A 25634-nucleotide genomic window follows, 5' to 3' on the forward strand; every position below is an offset into this window, starting at 1 on the left:
CAATATTCTTAATAAACTTTCTGGAGAGTCCAGGTAGGGGAAGTAAATAGGCAGAGCACAGAGGATTTTTAGGACAGTGAAAATACCCTATATTACATGATGTTATATGTATGGTATTATAGTCATAGATATATGTCATTATGCATCTGTGCTAAGTCTCTTCAATCGTGTCTGACTCTATGTGACCCCATGGACTGTAGCCTGCCAGGCTCCTTTGTCCATGGAATTCTCCAGGCAAGAATACTGGAGTGGGTTGCTATGCCCTCCTCCAGGATATGTCATTCTACGTTTGTCCAAATCCACAGAATGTATAACACAAACAGCGAACCCTAAGGTAAACTGTGGAGTTTGTGTCATTATGATGCGCTGATGTAAAAACCTCCGGTAAAGAAATATACCATTCTAGATAGAGGGCCTGCACCGGGCCAGGCAAGATGGCGGCCATGGATACTGAGTCGGCGCCCCTGACCCTAGAATCGCTGCCCACCGACCCCCTGGTCCTCATCTTATCCTTCTTGGACTACCGGGACCTAATCAACTGTTGCTATGTCAGTCGAAGACTCAGCCAGCTATCAAGTCATGATCCTCTGTGGAGAAGACATTGCAAAAAATACTGGCTGATATCCGAGGAAGAGAAAACACAGAAGAACCAGTGTCGGAAATCCCTCTTCATTGATACTTACTCTGATGTAGGAAGATATATTGACCATTATGCTGCTATTAAAAAGGCCTGGGATGATCTCAAGAAATACTTGGAACCCAGATGTCCTCGGATGGTTTTATCTCTGAAAGAGGGTGCTCGAGAGGAAGACCTAGATGCTGTGGAAGCTCAGATCGGCTGCAAGCTTCCTGATGATTATCGGTGTTCCTATGGTATCCACAATGGGCAGAAGTTAGTTGTTCCTGGGTTGCTGGGAAGCATGGCACTGCCTAATCACTACCATTCTGAGGATTTGTTAGATGTCGACACGGCTGCTGGAGGCTTCCAGCAGAGACAGGGATTGAAATACTGTCTCCCTTTAACGTCTTGCATACACACTGGTTTGAGTCAGTACATAGCAGTGGAAGCTGCGGAGGGCCGAAACAAAAATGAAGTCTTCTACCAATGTCCAGACCAAGTGGCTTGGAATCCAGCTGCTATTGACATGTTTATCATAGGTGCTACTTTTACTGACTGGTTTACTTCTTATGTCAACAGTGTTGTATCAGGTGGCTTCCCTATCATCAGAGACCAAATTTTCAGATATGTTCATGATCCAGAGTGTGTAGCAACGACTGGGGATATTACAGTTTCAGTTTCCACATCATTTCTGCCAGAACTTAGCTCTGTACATCCACCCCATTATTTCTTCACATACCGAATCAGGATTGAAATGTCAAAAGACGCCCTTCCTGAAAAGGCTTGTCAGTTAGACAGTCGTTACTGGAGAATAACAAATGCTAAAGGTGATGTGGAAGAAGTTCAGGGACCTGGAGTAGTTGGTGAATTTCCAATCATCAGCCCAGGCCGGGTATATGAATATACAAGTTGTACCACACTCTCTACAACATCAGGCTATATGGAAGGATATTATACCTTCCATTTTCTTTACTTTAAAGACAAGATCTTTAATGTCGCCATTCCCCGATTCCATATGGCATGTCCGACATTCAGGGTGTCTATAGCTCGATTGGAAATGGGTCCTGATGAATATGAAGAAATGGAAGAGGAAGAAGAGGAGGAGGAGGAGGACGACGACGATGACGATTCGGCAGACATGGATGAATCTGATGATGATGAGGGAGAAAGACAGAGGAGAGTCTTTGATGTTCCCATTCGAAGACGCCGCTGCTCTCGCCTGTTTTAGCAAGCCTCTGCTGATGGAAGCCCTGGGATGAATCTAGCCTTTTAAATAGGTGTCTCAATAATGTCAATAACGAAACTGTTCTCAGCTTATATTAATAGCAGGAAGACTAGAATGAAATACTGTGCCAGGCCCTGGGTTCCGTGAGATGCTACTTTAGGAATTGGATTGTTTGGGTTTGCTTTGTGTTTTTGAGGTAGAGGAAGGAATGGGAATCTTTTTTCTCTTCTAGGAGTTAATGGGAGAATAGTTATCTAGCTAAGGAACAGACATTTCTTTATTTAAAAATATTTTATACTTATAAAAATATGGAAATGGAAGGGAATTGGTTTGAAAGGGGATTTAAAATGAATCAGAAATACCTACACAAGGATAGAGAGAAACTATGTGACTGAATGGTTCTGTGAAAAGACTTATAAGTTATTTAGAAATGAACAGAATTTGTAATTAGGCTAATCCATTTAGTGATTCCTATATATTTTGTACGAACAGGGAACTAACTGACTAAATAGCTTGACTGCCAGTTGTTTGTCCTTTCTGAGACAATCTATCCTTGAATTTAGCGTTTTCATCACGACCTTGAATTTAAAGCTATTGGTATGGCCTTGACCATAAATCTAGTCTTCAGCTCTATCAACTTTGGATTTAATTCAAGGTTTTCAACACTATGACCTTTACCACACTGTTCACAGATGCTCCATGTTTGAAATGTAGTGTGTAAAAGTATGTATTGTGTTTATTAATAAGGTTCTTCACAGTGTCTCATGTAGTCTAAGTTTGTAAATACTGCTTCTGTTTTGTTACTTGACTGTCTTAACTTTGTGATAAGTAACATGGATTTTATCTTAAGATGAAGTATGTTTTCCTGAAACATAAGAAATTTTTTTTTTTTGGTAATTGTATATAATTGAGAGTTTGGAAATGAAATCCTCCGAATGTCAAAACCTCACATTTTGAAAACAAATTTTGGTTCCAATCCTGTATTTTGTGTAATTGACTATTTCCCATAAATATATATATTAATAAGCCTTTGCTCTTAAAAAAAAAAGAAATATACCATTCTAGAGAGTGATGTTGATCATTGCAGCAGTAGTCTGTGCTTGTGAGGAAACAGAGGGTTAGTGGGAAATCTCTGTACCTCTCTCTTAATTTTGTTGTAAACCTAAATATGCTCTTTAAAAATTGTCTTATAAAACATCCTAAAGAGATCTTCTGGCTATTTATAACAGCGAGAACATGGAAACAACCAAAGTGTCCATCAATGGGTGGAAATAGGGCATATACACACAATGAAATATTATCCAGCCTTTGAAAAGTGAAATCCTTTCATTTGCTATAACATGGATGAGGCTGGAGGTCATTATGCTAAGTTAAGTAAGCCAGTCATAGCAGGACAAATACTGCCTGATTCCACTTATAAGAGGTACCTAAAATAGTCAAACTCATAGAAACAAAGAACAGAATGGTGGTTCCAGGGGTTGAGAGGTGGGGGAAGTGAGATGTTGTTCAATAGGTGTAAACTTTCAGTTACAAAATAGTAATTAGTTCTAGAAGTCTGCTGTGCAACATAATGCCTGTAGTGAACAATACTGTATTGGGCATTTAAAGATTTATTAAGAGGGTAGATCTCCTGTTAGGTGATCTTACCACATGAAACCAAATCAAAACAAAACAAAGGGGGACAAGAGAATTTTGCAGATGCTGGAAATATCTGTCACCATGATTGTGGTGCTGGTTTCAGAGGTGTTTGCCTGAGTCCAAACCAACCAAATTAATTTGTTAAACACATGCAGCTTTTGGATATCAATTACTCATCTTGATAAAGCTGTTAAAACAAAGGAAACTCTTACTTGCGTCCTTTGGGGGACTCTGATGTGCATCTGTCTGTGTGTGTATGGAGCTTAACTTACATCCTGACTAGAGAGCACTCAGATGTAAAGTAAGAGATAAGTCAGTCCTACTTGCATCAGGACCCATCAGACACTGAGGAGAAGTGGAGAGAAGGAACTTTTGGAACAATTTGTCCAGTTGGTCCCAGAGATGCTGTGACTGATTCATGCATTCATTTGACCAATATTGGCTGAATTCATACTGTGATCTTGACACTGAGTAGGCAGTTGGGATAAAATGAAAAAAAAAATGGACATAACATAACATCTGTTCCTAGAGTTCATGGTCTAGTGGATGAGATAGATTTCCACCAATCACACAAATAAATGTTGAAAATAACTATAGCTAATGTTTACTGAGGGCTTCCTATGTATCAGACATGATTTCAGGCACTTTTCTTGTATTGACTTACGTAACCATCACCAAGAAACAAAACAAAACCGAAATAAAAAAATCTGAGTTAGGTGCTACTCTTATTATCCCCACTTATTTTTCTGATAGGAGCTACGAAGCAATGGTTGATATGATATGAGATCATTCCTTAGGGAAACTAACCTGGCTTGGGGGTGTACCCCAAGGAGACTGAGAAAGGATTGTCACAGGCTGTCCTGCCTTCCAAGGTGGCAGTGAAGTGAACGTGGAAATGGAAGTCGTGCAGTTGTCTCCGACTCTTTGCAATCCCAAGGAATTCTCTAATTAAAACAAGGTGGCCCCTGAACCCTAGGGAGTGGCAGCCACATAGGGTTGGCAGTGTCAGATGCTCTGATGGCAGCAGCATGAGTGGCATCTGTTGTGGCTGAGGGGGAGGGGACTCTGGTGACAGTGGAGGTGAGCACACAAATCACCTGGGACTTTGCCAGGGAAAGAGCTCAAGGTCATCTCTTATTTGTCCCTTCCAAAGGCCACCATGGGTTGGGGAAGTGTGAGTTAGACACCTGAAGGTCTCCCGGCTTATTCTCTGAGAGCAGCTTTGATGTTTCCTGGTTTCCAAGCAGTCAGCTTGTTCCTGTGCTGTCTGCGGAGCCCTGCCCATCTCTCAAAAGTTTAAGATTTCCCCCGTGTGTGTGTGTGTGTGTGTGTGTGTGTGCTCAGTCACTTCAATTGTGTCCAATTCTTTGCGATCCTATGAGCTGTAGCCCGCCAGGCTTCTCTGTTAATGGAATTCTCCAGGCAAGAATACTGGAGTGGGTCGCCGTGCCCTTCTCCAGGAGATTTTCCCAACCCAGGTATAAAACCTATGTCTCTTATGTCTCCCACGTTGGCGGGAGGGTTCTTTATCACTAGTGCGGCCTGGGAAGCCCACGACAGGGTGGCTGCCGCTCCTGTGTCGCTTCAGTCATGTCCGACTTTGTGCGACCCCTTAGACGGCAGCCCACCAGGCTCCCCCGTCCCTGGAATTCTCCAGGCAAGAACACTGGAGTGGGTTGCCATTTCCTTCTCCAGTACAGGAAAGTGAAAAGTGAAAGGGAAGTCGCTCAGTCCTGTCCGACTCATAGCGACCCCAGGGACTGCAGCCTACCAGGCTCCTCTGTCCATGGGATTCTCCAGGCAAGGGTACTGGAGTGGGGTGCCATTGCTACTAGGTGCTTAACAACCAGTAACTAGAGTCATTCCTCTATATCTTTGAGGATATTGCCCAAGCTACCCAGTAGATGCCTGAAACACGGCAAGCATGGAACCCTATCTATGCTGTGCTTTTTTCTGTACATACATTCTATGATCAAGCTTAAGTTATAGATTAGGCATAGAAAGAGATGAACAACAATAACTGATGATAAAATAGAACGATTAAAACAATGCACCGTAATACAGTTTATGTGAATATGGTGGAGCTTTTGTTCTCAAAATATTATACAGATTTAATGTCTTTTCCATCTCAACTACCCACTTATCACTCACTGTGGCTGTTAACTTTTTTGGCCTGAGGTGTGACAGCAAAACAGCACGAATTTCTCCTTCCTTCTTCACAGTTTCACAGATAGATTTGTTCTTACCGAAGATCTTCACAACCTCAGCCTATGATTTTTTTTCTCTCTCTTATCTTTCAAAGATTTTTTTGTGTGTGTGGACCATTTTTAAAAGTCATTATCGAATTTATTACAATACTGTTTCTGTTTTATGTTTTGGCTTTTTGGTCCCGAGGCAGGTGGATCTCAGCTCCCTGACCAGGGACCGAATCCGTACACCCTGCACCGGAAGGCGAGGTCGCAACCGCTGGACCGGAAGTCTCGATTAAAGGAAGTGCTCTATGGCTGCTCTTTGGCACATCCCAATTGCCAGTTTCACCAAGCTTGCCCTTTGGGGCCATTATTAAGTAAAATAAGGTTTACTTGAACTCAAGCACTGAGACAGCTGAAAGTTGACCTGATAGTGGAGTAAGCTACTAACGGATGGGATATGCGGAACAAAATGATGACTCATGTGGGGCGCACTGGTGCAGGGGAGATGGAGCGGGACAGCAAGAGTTCATCCCGCTGCTCAGTACGGCACGAAAATGAAAACTTATACATTATTTGTTTCTGGAATTTTTCATTAAATATTTTCAGACTGAGATTGACTTCAGGAAACTGAAACCCAGGCAAGAGAAACTTCAAATAACTATATTATTATTGTGATTTTCTCCTCTTAAAACACAGTAAAATAATCTAAGCAATGAATTAACATGCTTAAGATAGCTCTGAATCTTCTACAGACAGACCATAAATAAGGCACGGGGTTTTAAGTATGCAAACATCAAGTATAGTAAGCTTTCTGTTTATTCACTTACAAGGGTGTCTCTTGCCTGCTGAAGTGGATTTCTCTAAAAAGACCAAAAAAAGCCTTATATCAGTTTGAGTCCACCAGGGTGCCCCCTGCAGTTATTCATGGTTTAATAAAGAACAGGGGCACAGTTGAAATGCCTCTTGGAGGGGACAAAGCTCACCCTTTGCACCATTTAGCTCAGTTGGTAAAGAATCTGCCTGCACTGCAGGAGACCCCGGTTTTGATTCCTGGGTCAGGAAGATCCACTGGAGAAGGGATAGGCTACCCACTCCAGTAATCTTGGGCTTTCCTTGTGCCTCAGCTGGTAAAGAAGCCCCCGTGATGGGGGCGACCTGGGTTTGGAAGACCCCTTGGAGAAGGAAAGGCTAGCATTCTGGCCTGGAGAATTCCATGGATTGTATAGTTCATGGGATCCCAAAGAGTCAGACACGACTGAGTGACTTTCACTTTCTTTCACTTTGCACCATTTGTCCTTGAGTTCATCTTCCACACCTGTGACAGCTCTTTTTTCAGCCCTGGGGCATGGAGTCCATGTGACCAGGAGTCCATGCCACATCAACGCACATGCTTAGAGCTGTCACAGGTGTGGAAGATGAACTCCAAGGGCTCTTCCCTGGCTCCTGCCAGGCTGGCTGAGACACAGTTGTTCCTGGATGTCCTTTGGGCATCAGGCAGGCTCCTGCTCCAGATGAGTGAGGGCTTTGCAGTTCCATCTGGTCACATGGTCTCAGCACTGGGGGCTCCTTATTCTAACACCAGGCTTTGGGTCATGGGTTCTCTCAGTCCTTCCACATCCCCATGCACCTTGGGAGATCTGGCCATGCTCTTCTGCTTTCTGCACACTCAACCTGATGGTGCAAGAATCTGTGAGGCTGTCCTCTGGTCCACAGCTTTGGCCCTGCCCTTAGTCACGGCTCCCCCTGTGCATATGCCCTGGAGTGCGTGACCTGCTGAAAGTAAGGGCCTTCTGAGAATGTATAGTCTTTTTAGAACATGGCTTTCAAACTTTTTAAAGAACAGACATGGTCGGGCTCAGTGCTGAGCTACCTATTTCTGGATCGTTACATAATAGAAGAAATAAACTTCTTATTTTATCTACACTGCTGTATTTTGGCTCTTTATTGTACCAAAGAAGATGGTTAGACTGAATCCTAAAGAACATACATTGTTAGAATTCGTTGGAAAAGCAGAGCATAATCGCAAAAATAACACATCAAAGCAGTGTGTGCCCAATGGGGAATATGGACAAAAAGAGACTCTCGGTGTGGAGAAGCTCAGAAGGGATTAGGAGCAGTTTAAAGAAAAGGAAACTCTAATGATGAAAATGGCATCATTGAAGGCAACAACAGTCATTCAACAAACCAATCTCAATTCAACTTTTCTCTCATCTATTCTGGTAAATGAGGTAAGAAACTCTTGTTTTATGAAATAAGGTATTTTTCTCTTTTAAAAGGTTTATTTTTAAAAATAATAATAAAAGTAACACAGCTATTGGAACATCTGAGAACACTGTAAAAATGTAAATATTTCAAACCAGAAGTTTAAAGCAAGAGAAAACTAGTCAGCCATTACCATGATCAACAACACAGCCACAAACATCGTTTTAATTTTTTCTAGCCTTTGTTCAGTGGGTGCCTAAGGAGAGGTGTATGCATTTATTAGAATGTTGAAGAATTGATGCGTTTGAACTGTGGTGTTGGAGAAGACTCTTGAGAGTCCCTTGGACTGCAAGGAGATCCAACCAGTCCATTCTAAAGGAGATCAGTCCTGGGTGTTTATTGGAAGGACTGATGCTAAAGCTGAAACTCCAATACTTTGGCCACCTCATGCGAAGAGTTGACTCATTGGAAAAGACTCTGATGCTGGGAGGGATTCGAAGCAGGAAGAGAAGGGGGCGACAGAGGATGAGATGGCTGGATGGCATCACCAACTAGATGGACATAAGTCTGAGTGAACTCCGGGAGTTGGTGATGGACAGGGAGGCCTGGCGTGCTGCAATTCATGGGGTTGCAAAGAGTTAGACATGACTGAGCGACTGAACTGAACTGAATACATATAGATGTATTAAGGTGATCAAACCAGTCCAGTCAATCCTAAAGGGAATCAGCCCTGAATATTCACTGCAAGGACTGATGCTGAAGCTGAAGCTCCAATACTTTGGCCACCTGATGTGAAGAGCCTACTCACTGGAAAAGACCCTGATGCTGGGAAAGACTGAGGGGAGGAGGAGGAGGAGGTGACAGAGGATGAGATGGCTGGATGGCATCACCAACTAGATGGACATAAGTCTGAGTGAACTCCGGGAGTTGGTGATGGACAGGGAGGCCTGGCGTGCTGCGATTCATGGGGTGGCAAGGAGTCCGACATGACTGAGTGACTGAACTGAACTGATACTACATACTACACATAGGCACACTGTAGCTTTCTTGCTTAACACAATGTTAAGTACTTCTCCTTGACATGAAAAATTCTTCAGTTCTTAATTTTATACAATCAACTACAAAGAACAGAAAAAGCAAATCAGGATGTATCAAAATGCAGAAATGAAAAAGAAAACAGACTATTTCCTTTGACAGAAGAACGATCTTACCACCTAGAATGGACACCTTGGAGAGTTTTCAGGAAAGGCCTACAGAAACTACTTCCTGTAATCTCATAGCAAAACCAAATAAATAAGAAGTAAAACCTGGGGCACATTGCCCAGACAGAATCCGTATTACAAAATAAACACTTTAAATTTTAATATTTCCTGTCAGGCCACATCCTTACATACAACACAGGAGCGCTAATCCTCCTATCCTCATGTTACAGACCACATGAAGAAAACAAGGAAACTGAACCTATGTGGAAGGTTGGGTCAAAGCCTTCTCATTTCTGTGGGTGCTAATCTGAAGTTCCTTTCTTCATGAGCCGATCTGCCCATTTTGGCATAACATTTGCGGAAAATCAAAAATTTCACATATGGAACTCCCAAGTCACCCATCTGCCTCCACCCACCTTATTTTTCGGTTCGAAAATTTGTCACAGAACAAATGTTATGCCCCATGATTTGAAAGGCAAGAATGATCCAATAGCACCCTTAAATTTACCTGAACTGCGTTAACGAAGTATTAGTATCTCACTCTTTTCTTCCCCCCTTGTAAAATCGGGGAAATACATTATTATGATAATATATTATTTATATGTGTGTGGATATATATATATATAAAACATTAAATTATCTTCCCTATTCTTTTTGAAAATTGTGGTTAGTTTTCACTTTCGATAAATAATCCATCTCTTGGATTATTTACCATCATATTGGCTCCAGGGGAAACAGACATAGATGCTAGTTTGAAAGTCAGGTAGTCGTACAGCTCTTTGGGCATACCCAGCAATTGGTAAGGAGGCTGTGAAAACCGTAGTGACTTTAAAGTCAAAGCAGCGGATTATTTTATTATTATTTTGGCCTCTTCCGCTTCACGTACTTCGTACTGCACTGCCATTAGGCCCCTCGTTCTCCGCCCGGGGACTTTATACAGAAGGGGAGCAAGAACTCGCAGGCGCCTCCCTGCACAGGCCTTGCTCGGGCCGAGAACACGCCCTCGGTCTTGGCCATCCCGGCCCGAGGCTGAAGTAATAACCTCGGTTCCGGGGCGGCGGCAGCGGCACAACCCGCGGCGCACGTGTCGTCGCTGACCCGCCCGCCGGCCCCGCGGCCAGTGCACGCTGCTCCCGCCGCGCCGCGCCAGCCGCACACTCCGCAGCGGCGCCTCCGCTCCCGACCGCCCGGCGGCCCCTTGGCCAGCGGCCCGTCCATGCTCTCGGCCACCAGAACGGCCCGCCAGCTCTTTCGCAGCCTCTTCCCCATCCCGAGAATGGGTGACTCCGCCTCCAGGATCGTCAGCCCCCAGGAGGCCCTGCCGGGCCGGAAGGAGCCCATCGTCGTAGCGGGTAAGGACGCGACCATGCACCGCGGGCGCGGTCCTCGCCTCTGCGCACGCGCATCCTCCGGCCGCCGGAAGGGAGCCGGGGGCCGGCCTCGGCAGGTCGGCAGCTGGGGCTCTGCGCAGGCGCGGAGGGCGCTGGCAATGGAGGGGACGAGGGATCGATCCTCTTTCTTTGTTTAGGTTTTCATCCACTAGAACAACGGAAAACACACCGAAGGGATCTAGTACGTTGATACGGCACACCTAGACTGTAAATACCCCTCGGCGGCTTCAAACTTCGGGCGGGAAAATCGCTGACCTGATTTCCGCCCTTTCTCACGGGTGTGCATCCTCTTTCTTTCTTTTCTGCTTCGGCGGCTGGGATTCGGGCCACTTGCAGTGGTGGTGCGGGTTTGTGTTGTCACGGGAGCCATGGAATGATACAGAACGCTGTATATACTGAGGTTTTGAAGTTGTTTCTCACGCCAATGTTCTGGTTGCAGGAGTTAGCCTCACGCTGCCCTTATCCTCCAGAACTGCCCGATTTCCCTGACTTGGCAGGAGCTTACCCTGGCCCCGTGCTCCCGATTCTGCACTTGTGTATCAGTCATGCAGAAGAGCTGTACTTGCCAAACTTAAAAATAATTTCCCAATCGCATACCAATACTTTTGGCGCGACTCTAATAGAATACATAAAATGTAATAACAGTGAGATGCTAGGAAAACGAAATAAAGTGAATAAAATGAAGGAAGAAATACGAAGTTCTGGAAACTGCTCTAAAAGTTTTGAAAGCTTCACTCTATACATTTCTCAGCACTGTGGAAGGCCGCAGACAGCGCAAGTCCACCAACCGGTTGTTGAGTCACTCAGTCGTATCTGACTGTTTGCGACCGCAGGAACTGCAGTACGCCGGGCTTCCTTGTCCTTCACCATATCCTGGAGATTGCTCAAACTCCTAGTTCCTTGAATCAGTGATGCCATACAGCCATCTCGTCCTCTGTTGTCCCCTTTTCCTCCTGCCACCAACGTGAGGATCATGCTTTGGGAAGGATTACCTTGGTGCATTGCTTCTCAAAGTTTTATCTTTTAAACAAGCCCAGCGATACTAATACACTCAGTATTTGGAAACTGCTGCCTTAGAGCTGTTGGAGGGTTAAGTGGTGATAAATCTTTCCCATATGGTTCGATGCCAAGATAAATTATACTTTTACAATTTCTTAGGGATTCTTCCATTTTTCTTTTCCTTAAAGATTTGTTGAGTATACATAGAAGATCGTTCTGTGTATCATACACCCTACTCATTATGAGAATGGACAAGGTAGAGGTCTTTGCGTTTGAGGTAGTTTGGAAACTGACGCTGTGACCTGTTTCTCATTCACCTACATAAGCAGCTTTATATCCTATGTCCCCCATCACTTCACTCCCAACTCATCAAGAGCCTTAAAAAGCTTATTTTAGACTAAAATTCAGAGAATGAGTTTCAAAAAAAAAAATCCAGATTATTTCTAAACTGTATAACCCTATTATCTAAACTTTATCTTGAAAGTGAATTCTCCTTTAACAAACTAGGATTCATAAATGGATATTTAAAGGCAATGCTTCTCAATGCTGAACTTCCCCAACTTGTATGAAGCTTCATTTTTATACACTAGTGTCTTTGGTATGTCCTCCCAGGCGTCAAAAAACAAGCCGGATCAGATCCCCAAACTGGTTGAAGATTAAAATTGTCCTGAATTTAGTTCTCCTTTATCTTAACCAAAGTCTTCCCAATCAGTTGTTTAGTATATAGATGACACTTTTGGTAAAAGATAACTAGTGTGACATTTCTCTATCCATCTACTAATTCTGACTGCAAAACCTCAAGGCCTGACTCTTCTGCCTTTTTATATAGCCACGCATACATTGCTATTGCTGGACCAATAAACCAATTTTTTTTTTTTTTTTTTTGGTGTAGGGCTAAGCCTACAATGCACGTCCTTTGTGTTCAGCTATTGTAACCATCCCCCTCCCCATACTTAAATTTTAGGTAGTGGCTTTCCTGTCTCTACCCTGGGACTGCTGCCTTGACAGGTTGTCAAAGGTTCTGATTGGGCTCAGAAATGGGTAGTGTTACTTCTCAGGTGTGTTTTCAGTGGCTTAAGATTGAAGCTTACAGACTTAGGATTATTGCTTTGGAAGTTAAATTCATCTCTGCTCTAACCTCCAATCTGTTTAACAGCTCTTCACCTCTCTATATTACCTCTGTCTATATCTGTTGTTGTTCACGCCCCTACTCTCTGAAAAATTCTGTGGCAAAAGCATCAGCTTTTGATTTTAGAAGACAAAACCTATCTGTTTAGTGTCTTTGGCTCAGTGATTTGGCTCAGCCTAGTATCAGGTGTGCACTATTACCAAATACGTTTGGGGTGAAGGGTTATCATCTTAGCTTTAACCCTACCTTTTTTGGGTATTCTTCCAGAAGTGTTCACCCTTTCGTAAACTACAGCCTAGTAATAGATTTCTACTTTGCAAGAAGGTGAGATTCAATCCTTCAGACTTCTTTAATTTCTCCCAGGCTACCTAAAGTGGATCAAAACATGAATAGGCCTACTTTCGGTGGCTGGTTAGAACTAAACCTGGCCTAGACTGCCTCATTTGAAGCACATTCTGTTTAGATCGGTGGTAGGCTCTGGACACCACTGACTGGCAGGGCGCACAGGAACTTGCTGGTCTTTTTATGTAGTGGTGATCTCTTTGTTTCAGTACCTGGCTACAGAGCAATATTCAGAGAACTTTGGGACTGGGGGAAAAGGGGAATTCATGCTTGCTGGACTGAATTGGTGGTCAGTCAATTGCTAGAGATAGGCAGGAGGCAGAAAGCTTATAATTAAAACCTCAGAGTGCCTCCTGTGTTATTAAAATCTAAGTTTATTATAGTTAGAACTGATCCTCAGGGGAGGGATAAATTAGGAGTTTAGGATTAAAATATACACACTACTATAAGTAAGATAAGTAACCAACAAGGACCTAAGGTATAGCACAGGAAACTATTCTAAATAGCTTATAATAGCTGCCTATAATGGAAAAGAATCGGAGAAAGAATGTATCTGTATTTGAATATATATATCTGAATCACTTTGCTATACATCTGAAACTTATACAACTTTGTAATTCAACTATATTTCAATAAAAAATTTAAATATAGAAAAGCAATCGACAGAAAAAGAGGAACTGATAATATTTTTAGTGAATTAATTATTGTGAAAGCCCAGCTTTTTATTTATATGGCTCATTTTTCTCCAGCCGTATTGGAAATATAGCTAATCTAGTTTTTGATCAGGTGTTTGGGATTTGGGTATATCGTCCAAGAGCATGTTGGCAGCTTCTGTTTAATCCTTGCTTTCTTGCCTGTATGTCCGTAGGTTGTGTTTGCTCTATTTATTACTGGGATGTCTCTTTGGGGAGAGGAAGAGGTGTAGAACACCGGCTAAAGGTTTGCTCTTCTAAGAACTATAAATATAAGCAGAAAAACAGAACCATGTGAGTAATTGTTCAAAGGTGGCTCTTTGCAAAAACAATTGTACTGTGACTATTAGCTATCTAATAAAGGAGAAAAGGAATAAAGTACAAATACATGAAATAAGAACTGAAAGAGGGAATAATAGAAATAGGAAAGTTGAAGAATCATAAGAGACTATTTACTCAATTCTTTGAAAATAAATTTGAAAGCCTGGGTGAAATAGATAACTTTTAGGAAAATATAACGGACCTAAACTGACCCCAGAAAGAGACGATCTTAACAGATTGATTTTTCTAGAAGAAATAAAGTTGTCAGAGATCGCCTCCTCTCAAAGCATTCTGTCCAGGCAGTTTTACAGGTGACGTCTACATAGTTCAGGTATAATTCCAATAGTATATTTAAACTGAAAGGATTGTCAAATTCTTTTTATGAAACAAGTATAATATTGAAACCAGGCCTGATAAATACTGCACTAAAAACAAACCACTCTCACTTACGAATATAGATACAAAACTGCTAAATAAATATTAGTAAGCAGAATCTAGCAATGGGATTTAGTCTTAGAATGCAAGGATTTGTCAGTATTAGGAAATTTATTAATATAGTTCGTTGTGCGTGGCTCAGTCATATTGGACTCTTTGTGACCCCGTGGACTATAGCCTGCAAGCCTCCTCTGTCCATGGAATTTTCCAGGCAAGAATTCTGGAGTGGCTTGCCATTGCCTACTCCAAGGGATATTCCCCACCCAGGGATTGAACCCATGTTTCTTGCCTTTCCTTCGTTGGCAGGTGGATTCTTTACCACCATGCCACCTGGGAAGCCCTTATTAACATGATTCATCATTTAGTTGGTCTAGGGAGAAAAATGATATAACTATTTCCCTAGATGCTGTGAAGTTATTTGGCCACATTTAACAACCATTCTTGGTATCATTCAGAGATGGCTACTTCTTAATGTGATAAAACATATCTACCAACATCATGCTTAGTGAAGAGATATTAGAGATTTCCATTTAAGTCCCAATCAAAGAAGAATGTGGAGGTGGTTAATGCTTTGCCTAGTGGCAGGTGTACACTGTTACTAAATTCTTTTGTTCTTAAGGGTCATCATCTTGGCTTTAATCTTACCTTTTTTGTGTTCTTAAAAAATCTCCATCCTTTTATGAACTGTGGCCTGGTAGATTACTACTCCGCAACAAGGTAAGAGTCAACCCTTCAAGTTTCTTTACTGCTCAATTTTTCCAGGGCTGCCTATGTTGTATCAAGTTATGGCTTGGCCTGCTTTGGACGATTGTTTATTATTCACATTGTGTTGTAGGTGCTAGTCAATGCAGTCAGATAAGGCAATTAGAGATGTACAGATTGGGAAAAAGAGGTGAAACTAATGCCACTTGCAGATGATAAGATTATATAACTGGAAAATCCAAGAGAGTTTAATAAGGTATCAATTTATATACTTACTAGACGGAAACCAATAGCTTTACTCTAAACAACCTGTTGGCAAATATAATGGGAAAAAAACACCCCCTTGGTAATAGCAACCAAAACAATTAAAATTTAAGAACAAACTTGGCAAGAAATATGTCCAGTCTTTGTGAAGAAAACACTCAGAGGAGCACAGAAAGAAAACTTGAACAAATGAAAGAACATACCAGGTTATTGAATTCGAAGACTAAGCAGGAAACGTGTATCAGTTGTCCCTAAAGTCAATTTATAAAGGTAACATGATTTGAAGAAAAATACTAATGATATTTTTATTTTGTTCTAGAAATGGATGCATTCATTTAAAAAATTCATTTGGAACAATAAACAGGAATAGTTACGGTAACTGTAAAATAAGAACAAAGAGGAACAGTTGGCTGTTACAGACAGTAAAAGCAAAGCTTAATAATTTAAACAACATGGGACTGTCTATGAACAGATAAGTCAATATACAGAATAGAAAGATCAGAAATTCTTAAATATGTGTGAAAATATAGTATATGATACAGGTGACATCTTAAATCAGTGAGGAAAAGATGAAATATTCAATAAATGGTATGGTACAACTGTGTAGCCATATGGAAAAAACAAAACCAGAAAACCCTCCAAAGTTGGATCTATACTGCACATTCTTAAACCAGGATAAGTTCCAAAAGATATATGTTGATAATAGCTCATGCATATTGAATGCTTAACTATATGCCAGACACTGTAGTAATTGATTTACATTTGTTTAGTTGCTAAGTCATGTCTGACTAATGCAGTTAACCTTCACCATGACCCGAGGAGGTGTTAACTTTTACCCTCACTTGTTGGAGTGGAAACTGAAGCCTACAGAGTTTTAAGTGACTTATGCAAGGTCACATGGCTAATAAGTGGTGGATCTGGGATATGAATGTAGACAGTTTGCCTCTAGAGTTTGTGATCTTAACAGTACTATAGGTACTGTTTTTTCATTTAGCTAAATGTAAAGAATGAAATAATTTAAGAATGAGCAAGGGAGAATTCTTTTAGAAAGCAAAGCCTTTCTAACCACAACTTGAAAATCAGAAGACAAAAAAGATGGATAAATTAGATCACGACAGAATAAAAATATTCTGTAGGCAAAAATTACTGTAAGCAAATTCAAAAGACAAACTGGGGTAAATACTTGCAATTCATATCATAGGTGAAGGGCTAATCTCCCTAATATAGGAAACTTCTAGAAGATAATAAGAAAACAACATCCACTAGAAAAAATAGAGGTTATGAGCAGTTCACAGAAAAGGAAGTATAATTTGCTCTTAAACAGATAAAAAGATGCTCAACTTCTTTCATAATGAGGAGAGTGTAAGTACCATTTTTCATTTTTCAGACTGGCAAAAACCCAGAACTCTGATGATACAGTTTGTTGGTAATCCTTAAGGAAAAAGACACCCTCCTCCTTTGCTGGCAAGAATGTAAATTGGTCCAACTCTTATGGAAGGCAATTTGGCAATATCTACCTAAAATTTAAATGCATATACCTTTTGACCCAGGAATGTAATTTCTGGGAATTTATCCTACTGATATACTCGAGTTCATGCCAAATGATGACTGTACCAGGTTATTCACTGCAGCTTTGTTTGCAGTCATCGACGATTGGAAACAACCCAAACGCCCATCAATAGGGGCTAGTTAAATAAATAATGGTTCCGCCTCACAATGGATAATGCAGCTGTAAAAAAGAACATGGAATATCTATGTGAATAGATATAGAGAGATTGCCAAGGTACAGTGTTAGGTGGAAAGTGCAAGGTCAGAACAGTGTTATACATTAACTTTTGTGTGAACAGGGAGGAAAATAATGATAGAAACTTTGAAGCTTTGGAAGGATAGCTCAGAAAGTAATGGCCACGGAAAGGCCTATGCCGTGAGCTGGTGGTGGAGGGGGACACAGCCAGGAGACCTGACTCCGTGCTTTAAAAAAAAACTTTTGATTCTTGTAAATCTGACCGCATTGCTTAAACAACTCCACTTTGCAGTTGATCTCCTTCTGATATTTTTAGTCTAATTGACCACCTTTTTATCATCTTTTGTCATCCCTATTTCAAGTTCTGTTTTTTTTCCTTCTTTTTAAATTTTGCTCTCTTTTTCATGTCAAGTTCTTTTTTTCTGCCCCAACTTGCTTTTGTAATCAAAATCCACATTTTGGCGTGATTTAAAAATCTAAATTTAGAGGGTGAAATTGGAATAAGTTAATCCAAGTCATTTTACATTTCATAAATATTCATTTTTATTGAAGTGTCAATTGTGGTGGCATCATTTATACAAAGAAAAGATCTTTGGGGACAGATTTCTTCCACTATTATGTAGAAGGCATTATGTGTATTTCTTTTATTTTGAGTGATGTACGTAGACTTTTTAGAAGAAAATGATAGAAAACAATTTTCCTTTTAGAAAAAATTTTCCCCAGTGTGCGATTAATTTCTAAATTGTAGGACCCAGAACTATTATCTATCCTCTCTGCATCCCGTCTAAAGCTCTTTATTTTCCCCTCTGTTTCAGAATCTGCAGTACTTCTCTGAAGTCCCTGGGATAAGGGGATTACAGAGCTCCCATAATCTGACCCTCACCTCCCCAGCTCTTCTTCCTACTGTGTCCCCTCTAGAACAGGGGTCCTCAACCTCCTGGACCTAGTGTCTGATGATCTGAGGTGGAGCTGATGTAATAATAATAGAAATTAAGTGCACAATCAATGTAATGTTCTTGACTCACGCAGAACCACCCCCCCCTCCGCCGCCCCCATCTGTGGAAAAATTGTCTTCCATGAAACTGGACCCTGGTGCCAGAAAGGTTGGGGGGACCCCATCTTCTGGTTAGCATGTGGTTCACTGTTTTGCCTCTGGAAATGTCCAAGTGGGGTCCACACTCTAACCTTCTCATTCAGTCATCTTTGTTAAATGTTTGCTAATGCTTGCTTGGGTGAAATATTGTGTTTTCCACATAGCCTTATCCTGTTCTTCAAAACTTGCCCTGCTTGAATTGAATTTCTCCCACAAACTCATCTGCCTCCCATTTCCAGATTCTTGTACTCATTCATGTCCTACTCTTTGCGACCCTGTGCACTGTAGCCCGCCAGGCTCCTCTGTCCATGGCGATTCTGCAGGCAAGAACACTGGAGTGGGTTGCCATGCCCTCCTCCAGGGGATCTTCCCGACCCAGGGACTGAAACCAGGTCTCCCGCATTGTAGGTGGGTTCTTTACTGGCTGAGCCACCAGGGAAGGCCTAGAGGATTGTATATCCTGCCATAACCCCAAACTCAGTTCTAAAACCAAACCATTTTCCCTTCAAAACATTGGATGCATATTTTAATTTCCCTATTTCTGTCGGTGACGTTACTCCTATGCGCTCAAGTCCCCCAGACCTTAGCCACATGCATCTTCAATCCTTGCCTCTGTATTTAAACTGTATTTAAACTCCTCCAACAAATCTTTATTGTTCCTTGCCTTCTGTATTAGTCAGGGTTTTCCAGAGAAATAGAACCAATTGTATATGTGTGTGTGTGTGGTGTGTGTGGTGTGTGTGGTGTGTGTGTGTGTGGTGTGTGGGGTGTGTGTGTGGTGTGTGTGGTGTGTGTGTGTGTGGTGTGTGGGGTGTGTGGGGTGTGTGTGTGGGGTGTGTGTGTGGTGTGTGTGTGTGTGGTGAGTGTGTGTGTGTGGTGTGTGTGTATGTATGGTCTGTGTGTGTGTGTGTATGTGTAAAGAGATTTATTAGGAGGGATTGGCTCACATGATAATGGAGGCTGAGGAGTTCAAGATCTGCTGTCTGTAAGCTGGTGACGTAATTCAGCCCAACCCTGAACCAGGGGAGCCAATGGTTCCAGTCTGAATCCTAAAGCCCGACAACCAGGAGCATCTGAGGGCTGAAGGAGATGGGTGTTCCAGATCAGACAAGGAGAGTGAATTCTCTCATCTTGCACCTTTGTGTTTCAGTCTGGTGGGACTGGATGAGACACACACCCGCCCCCCTCCACCTCCCTGCACCATGTTGGTGGGATCACCTTCTTGACTCAGTGTATAATTCAAATGTTAATCTCTTCTGGAAGTACCTTCACAACGTACACAGAAATAACGTTTAACCAGCTGCCTGAGCATTCTTTAACCCAGGCAGCTTGGCAGAGGAAACCAACCATCATGCTTGGTTACTGCTCTAAGTCTTCTCAGTCTGTCATGCGGAGAAGGCGATGGCACCCCACTCCAGTCCTCTTGCCTGGAGAATCCCAGGGACGGAGGAGCCCGGTGGGCTGCAGTCCATGGGGTCGCGAAGTCGGACACGACTGAGTGACTTCACTTTCACGTTTCACTTCATGCACTGGAGAAGGAGATGGCAACCCACTCCAGTGTTCTTGCCTGGAGAATCCCAGGGACGGGGGAGCCTGGTGGGCTGCCGTCTATGGGGTCGCACAGAGTTGGACACGACTGACGCGACTTAGCAGCAGCAGTCTGTCATGAGCACCACTATCAGGCGTCTGTTTAAACCTCAGATTTCTTTCTGTCACTTCTAAAAAAACAAAGATAACTCTGTGTGATCTGGCAGTGACTGTTCATCCTGGGGTTAGAAGCCTCCTTTAACTTGCTGCTAACCTCAGTGTTCTTCATCTCTGCTTCTGCCCCTGAGCCTGACTCCTGCTTAGTAACTTCCCCCGGGAAGTTGACTTTCTTCGTCATAGCCCATTTCAACCTTCCTGGGCCTTTCAAGGCTACTCTCATTTCTGCCCCTTCCATGCTGCTTTTGGGGGACTGTTTCAGCATCGATTGCTCTTAGAGTTGGACGTGGAGCTAGAGCTTTGAGGCCGTTTGACATTTTTATTCCAGTGTGTCTCCTTAAGGCTGGTGGAGTTGAGTTCCTTCAATGTCTTTGGAGCTCAGAGATTGCCACTTTTCTCCCTTGTGTTTCCTAAACTTCTCGCCTGGTTACATGACCAGAGCTCAGGGATTGCAAGGACCAGGCCGCTTGGTCTTCTGGTAACTTCCTCTCTGGGAGTCCTGTAGGAATGTTCTTCCCATTTGACAAGACATTTGACTACTTTGAGCATGATGCTGTTAGCATAAACTTATATTAAAACTTATAAACTTTTAAGAGTTTATTTGAGCAAAAATTCATTTGAATTGGGCTGCATCCAGTCTCACTGATAGAAAGGAGCTCTGAGCAGCTGTACAAAGTGGAAGATTCTTAGAGCCAGAAGGGAGCGGAAACAAGCTGTGCTAGGCAGGGTGGTTATAGTAAGGTTACTTTCCTCCTGGGCATGGCAGAATCTACCACGTAGATGACCCAGCTGGTGCCCATCAGGAGATTCCTGATTGACTGGTTCTTAAACCATTTCTCTCCCATATTTAGGATAGCCAAAACCAGAGATAGCCAAGGTAAATCTTTATTTGGTGTCATGGGGCTTAGCATGTGCTCAGTAGCTGAGTTGTGTTCAACTGTTCGGGACCCCACGGACTGTAGTCTGCCAGGCTCCTCTGTCCGTGGGATTTCCTAGGCAAAAAGACTGGAGTGAATTGCCGTTCCCGACCCAGGGATCAAATCCACATCTCCCGCATTTCTTGCATTGGCAGGTGGATTCTTTACCGCTGAGCCACCTGGGAAGCCATGAGGCTTAGCATAAGTGACTCTATTTGGGGCTTATTGTTTGTTTGTTTGTTTGTTTTTAAAAACCACCAAATGCTTGGTTTTGCCTTGACCAGAGACTGCCATACCCTTTGAACCAGCTGGGACCTCTTCTGTAAGCTAGGTCTCTTATAAAAGGTTGAATAAAGCTATTTATTGTCCTTGACAGAGAAAAAGATGGTCCCTTATGTTTGTTTCTGTAGGACTTTTGTAACATTTCACGTGTGCATATCTACAAAGTTTCTCAGCAGGGTATATTTCTGACCCACTAGCTTGCTGAATAAGTGTGTTAAATTTGCATTATAATACAGCAAAGACTGGTAGTAGTGAAACTGGAGGCAGGATTGCAATATGTTTTGATGAATATATTATCATTATGTTTTGTAAAAATGAAGAATAAAATTCAGAAACACTGACTGTCTTCCCAGAGCGTGAATACAAAATGAATTCTTTTGAAAATGTTATCATGGTAAGGTAATAACATCAGTGTTGAATTTTCCTCTGGAACTTTTTCATATTTTACCTTTAATTTTTTTTAAGCTTGTAGTTTACTCTTAGGCAGTTTATAGTTTGCTTAGGTCAAACACAATGTGAAAAATTAAAAAGCATTGTTCCCAGGAGGCCCAAAATTATTCTTTGGCCAGCTGAAGAAAATTTGATATTTTAACAGATTTTACCCAGAAGGCGAGAGCCATGAAAATGAAATACTGCAACGGAATTCAGAGCTTTCCAGCTGGAGCAAATGAAACCTCAAGGAAAAAAAAATCCCGAATGTACCGTAGTTAGCAGATGAAAAGGAAACCACGTTAGGGCTGGCCGAATGGAGCAGCCAGCTTGCAAATAGAGCCCCAGAGAAAACACTGCATGGCTGCAAATCTCCATTTCCTTATCTCTTCCGAAGAACCAATTCATGAAGAGCGACGTCATCCAGCAGGAAGCCCAATGTAGCAAGTCCTGCTGGTCCCTGGGGTTCCTGGCCCACCACTTAGCATTCCTCGCACAACAAGCTGTGTGCACTGGCACGAAGCAGCTGCATAGAGCTGTCCGCTCCATCCACCCCCCCTCAACCTAGGCTGCACCTCACCAGATAACAGCCCTGCTCACCAGCTCCTCTCCCTGACAACTGGAGGCAGGTTGCCAGGAAACCGCACCCCCCACCCCCGCCCCCCAGAGAAGACTGCACCCAACTGCCTCTGCAAATAAAAGAGGCTGGAGGAGGATAACTTTATTTTCAGAAACTAAAAAAATTTTTTTCTGTTCTTCAGGATTATGCTCATCCTAAGAAGCTCTGTGTATTTATTTTGATAAGTAGAGTAAAAGGGAATAATTATTTTCTGGTGAAAATTAGGGGTCGGATGAGTGAGATAATATAGCCGTTTGCTGCAGTATTTTGGGGGGGGGTGGTAAGCACACAGGAAGAAGCTATATAAATTTACATAGGAATTTCCAAGGGCAAAATATGAACCAAGGGGTTTCTGTGAATATGATGGAGCTTAAGCTTTAGCTGTTTCAGTTCAATAGAAACCTAACCATTATTTTTCTCAGAAAAACGAGACTGATTAAAGACCGGAAGCCTAGGCTTCTTTTTCTGTATATGTTTGCTTTGCAACTTATAGGGTGGTTGACAAACGAAATTGATATAATTTTTAAAATGAGGATTCTCTATTGTTTGCTCTCTTAGAAAGGAATCAAGGTGTCTTTGCTCTCAGTCTGAGTTTTCTTCCCAGGGAGTCTGAACATTGGCCCTTCTCACTGTTCTGCCCAGCCTGTGCTGAGATGGCTTCTCTTTGCTTCAGGGCCTTTATTAAACCTTAAATTTTAATCCATATTTTTGCTCAAAGTTTGGAAGTTTTTAATCATTTTTGTTTTCTTGGGCTCCAGAGTCGCTGCAGATGGTGACTGCAGCCATGAAATTAAACAGGCACATGCTCCTTGGAAGAAAAGCTAGGACAAACTTAGACAGCATATGAAAAAGCAGAGAGATTACTTTGCCAACAAAGGTATGTCTAGTCAAAGCTATGGTTTTTCTAGTCGTCGTTTACGGATATGAGAGTAGGGCCATAAAGGAGGCTGAGAGCCGAAGAATTGATGCTTTTGAACGGTGGTGTTGAAGAAGACTCTTCAACTGAGTGACGGAAAAACAGCAGCAAGTCAGTTTTATCCTCTTCTCTCAACTTTCCAAGTAACCACTGTCCAGAACCAAGGGGGCAGTCTTCAGTGCCTTTCTTCACATCTATGAAGTCCTACCTAAACACTCACATCATTTATTGTTGCTATTTTATAGAAGTGGATCAGTTTGCATTCTCTGCATCTCACTTTTCTCACTTAATAGTGCATTATGGAAACATTTCCAAGTCAGCTGGTATATCTCAATGTAATTCATTTTAGCAATATTAATAGATTTAATTTTTTGGAGAAGTTTTCAGTTTATAGAAAAATCGAGTGAAAAGCACGAGTTCCCATATACACCTGTCCCTCCACCCAATTTCCCCTCTTATTACTGTTTTTGCTTTACTGTGGTACATGTTCTAATAGACAAGTCATAGCAATACATTATTATTATCTGAAGTCCATACTTTATATTAGAGTTCATTCTTTGTGTTTGTACATGCTGTGGGTTTTACAAAATGACAGGTATCTACCGTTGCAGTATCGTACAGGATAGTTTCACGGCCCTAAAAATCTCTGTCTTCCACCTACTCTTCAGTTCCTCCCTGATGCACTGCTGGCAACCACTGACCTTTTTACTGTCTCCGCAATTTTGCCTTTTTGAAAATATCATTTAGTTGGAATCATACAGTATGCAGGCTTTTCAGATTGACTTCTTTCACTTAGAAGCATTTAGGGTTTCTCTGTATCTGCTGCTGCTAAGTCACTTCAGTCGTGTCCGACTCTGTGCGACCCCATAGATGGCAGCCCACCAGGCTCCCCCGTCCCTGGGATTCTCCAGGCAAGAACACTGGAATGGGTTGCCATTTCCTTCTCCAATGCATGAAAGTGAAAAGTGAAAGGGAAGTCGCTCAGTCATGTCCGACTCTTAGCGACCCCATGGACTGCAGCCTACCAGGCTCCTCCGTCCACGGGATTTTCCAGGCAAGAGTACTGGAGTGGGGTGCCATTGCCTTCTCCGTCTCTGTATCTGGATAGCTCATGTCTTTTTAGTGCTTAATAATATTCCATTGTATGGATTTATCACAGTTTGTTTATCCAGTCACCCACTGAAGAGCATCTTGGTTGCTTCCAGGTTTTGACAGTTACGAATACATTACGGTAAACATTCTTATGAAAGTTGTTGTGTGAATGTAAGTTTTCAGCTCCTTTGGGATAAATACCATGGAGCACAATGGGCAGATCTTAAGAATATGTTTAGTTTTGTAAGAAACTGCCAAGCTGTGTTCCAAGTTGATTGTACCGTTTCACATTCTCATCAGCAGTGAATGAGGTTCCTGTTGATTCACATCCTTGTCAGTATTTGGTTTAGTCAATGTTTTAGATTTTAGCCATTCTAAAGGTATGAAGTGGTATTTCATTGTTGTTTTGATTTGTAGTTCCCTAATTTGGCCACCTCATGCGAAGAGTTGACTCATTGGAGAAGACTCTGATGCTGGGAGGGATTGGGGGCAGGAGGAGAAGGGGGCGACAGAAGATGAGATGGCTGGATGGCATCACTGACTCGATGGGCGTGAGTCTGAGTGAATTCTGGGAATTGGTGATGGACAGGGAGGCCTGGTGTGCTGTGATTCATGGGGTTGCAAAGAGTCGGACACGACTGAGCGACTGAACTGAACTGAACCAAATGACATATGATGGACATCTTTTCACATGCTTATTTACCATCTGTATATCTTCTTTGATGAAATGCCTGTTTATGTCCTTTGTCCATTTTTTAATTCAATTTCAAGATTTTCTTATTGTTGAATTTTTAAGCATTCTTCTTATACTTTGGATAGCAGTTCTTTATCAGATATGTATTTTGCAAATAGTTTCTCCTGGATTGTGGCCTGTCTTCTTATACTCTTGACAATATCTTTTGCAGAGCAGACATTTTTAATTTTAATGAAGCCCAACTTGTCAACTTTTTCTTTCACAGATCATACTAAGTATCTCAAAAATCATTGCGAAATCTAAAGTCACAGGTACTTTCTAGAAGCTTTATAGGCTTGCCTTTTAAATTTTGAGTTAATGTTTGTCAAAGATGTAATATCTAGGTCTAGATGAAAAAATTTTTTTTTCTTGTGAACGTCCAGTTGTTAAGCACCATTTTGAAAGACTATATTCGTTCCATTGCATTGGCTTTCTTCCCTTTCCAAACATCAGTTGACTGTATTTGTGTGTGTCTATTTCTGGGCTCTTTATTCTGTTCTGCTGAGCCATTTGTCTATTCTTTCACCAATACCACACTGTCTTGACTATGGTATTTTATGGTAAGTCTTGAAGTTGGGTGGCATCAGCCCTCTGTCTTTGTTCTTCTTCCATATCGTGTTGTCAGCTCTGGCTCTTTTCCCTCTCCATATGAAATTTAGAATCATTTTGTCCATATCCACAAAATAAAGCGCCCCTTGATGAAAGTGAAAAGAGGAGAGTGAAAAAGTTGGCTTAAAACTCAACATTCAGGA

The 25634-nt window shown here is 42.1% G+C and overlaps 2 protein-coding genes across 6 annotated transcripts in view; both read left to right on the forward strand.

Annotated features, from left to right (window-relative positions):
• Positions 1-418: 418 nt before the first annotated feature.
• LOC138434634 (F-box only protein 3-like) lies at positions 419-2896 on the forward strand. Its single transcript, XM_069579436.1, has one exon. It carries the CDS (start codon positions 435-437, stop codon positions 1845-1847), a length of 1413 nt encoding a protein of 470 aa, XP_069435537.1. The 5' UTR covers positions 419-434; the 3' UTR covers positions 1848-2896.
• A 6567-nt stretch (positions 2897-9463) lies between these two features.
• MSRA (methionine sulfoxide reductase A) overlaps positions 9464-25634 on the forward strand; it is a 374565-nt gene continuing 358394 nt past the window's right edge. For all 5 annotated transcript variants that reach the window (XM_069576740.1, XM_069576743.1, XM_069576742.1 and 2 more), the window contains exon 1: positions 9464-10430. In XM_069576740.1, the coding sequence (XP_069432841.1) occupies positions 10295-10430 (136 nt within the window). In that variant the 5' untranslated portion in view covers positions 9464-10294. The remainder of the gene's footprint in view (positions 10431-25634) is intronic.

This window comes from Ovis canadensis, chromosome 2 (genome assembly GCF_042477335.2).
Source record: "Ovis canadensis isolate MfBH-ARS-UI-01 breed Bighorn chromosome 2, ARS-UI_OviCan_v2, whole genome shotgun sequence".
NCBI classification, from domain to species: Eukaryota; Metazoa; Chordata; class Mammalia; order Artiodactyla; family Bovidae; genus Ovis; species Ovis canadensis.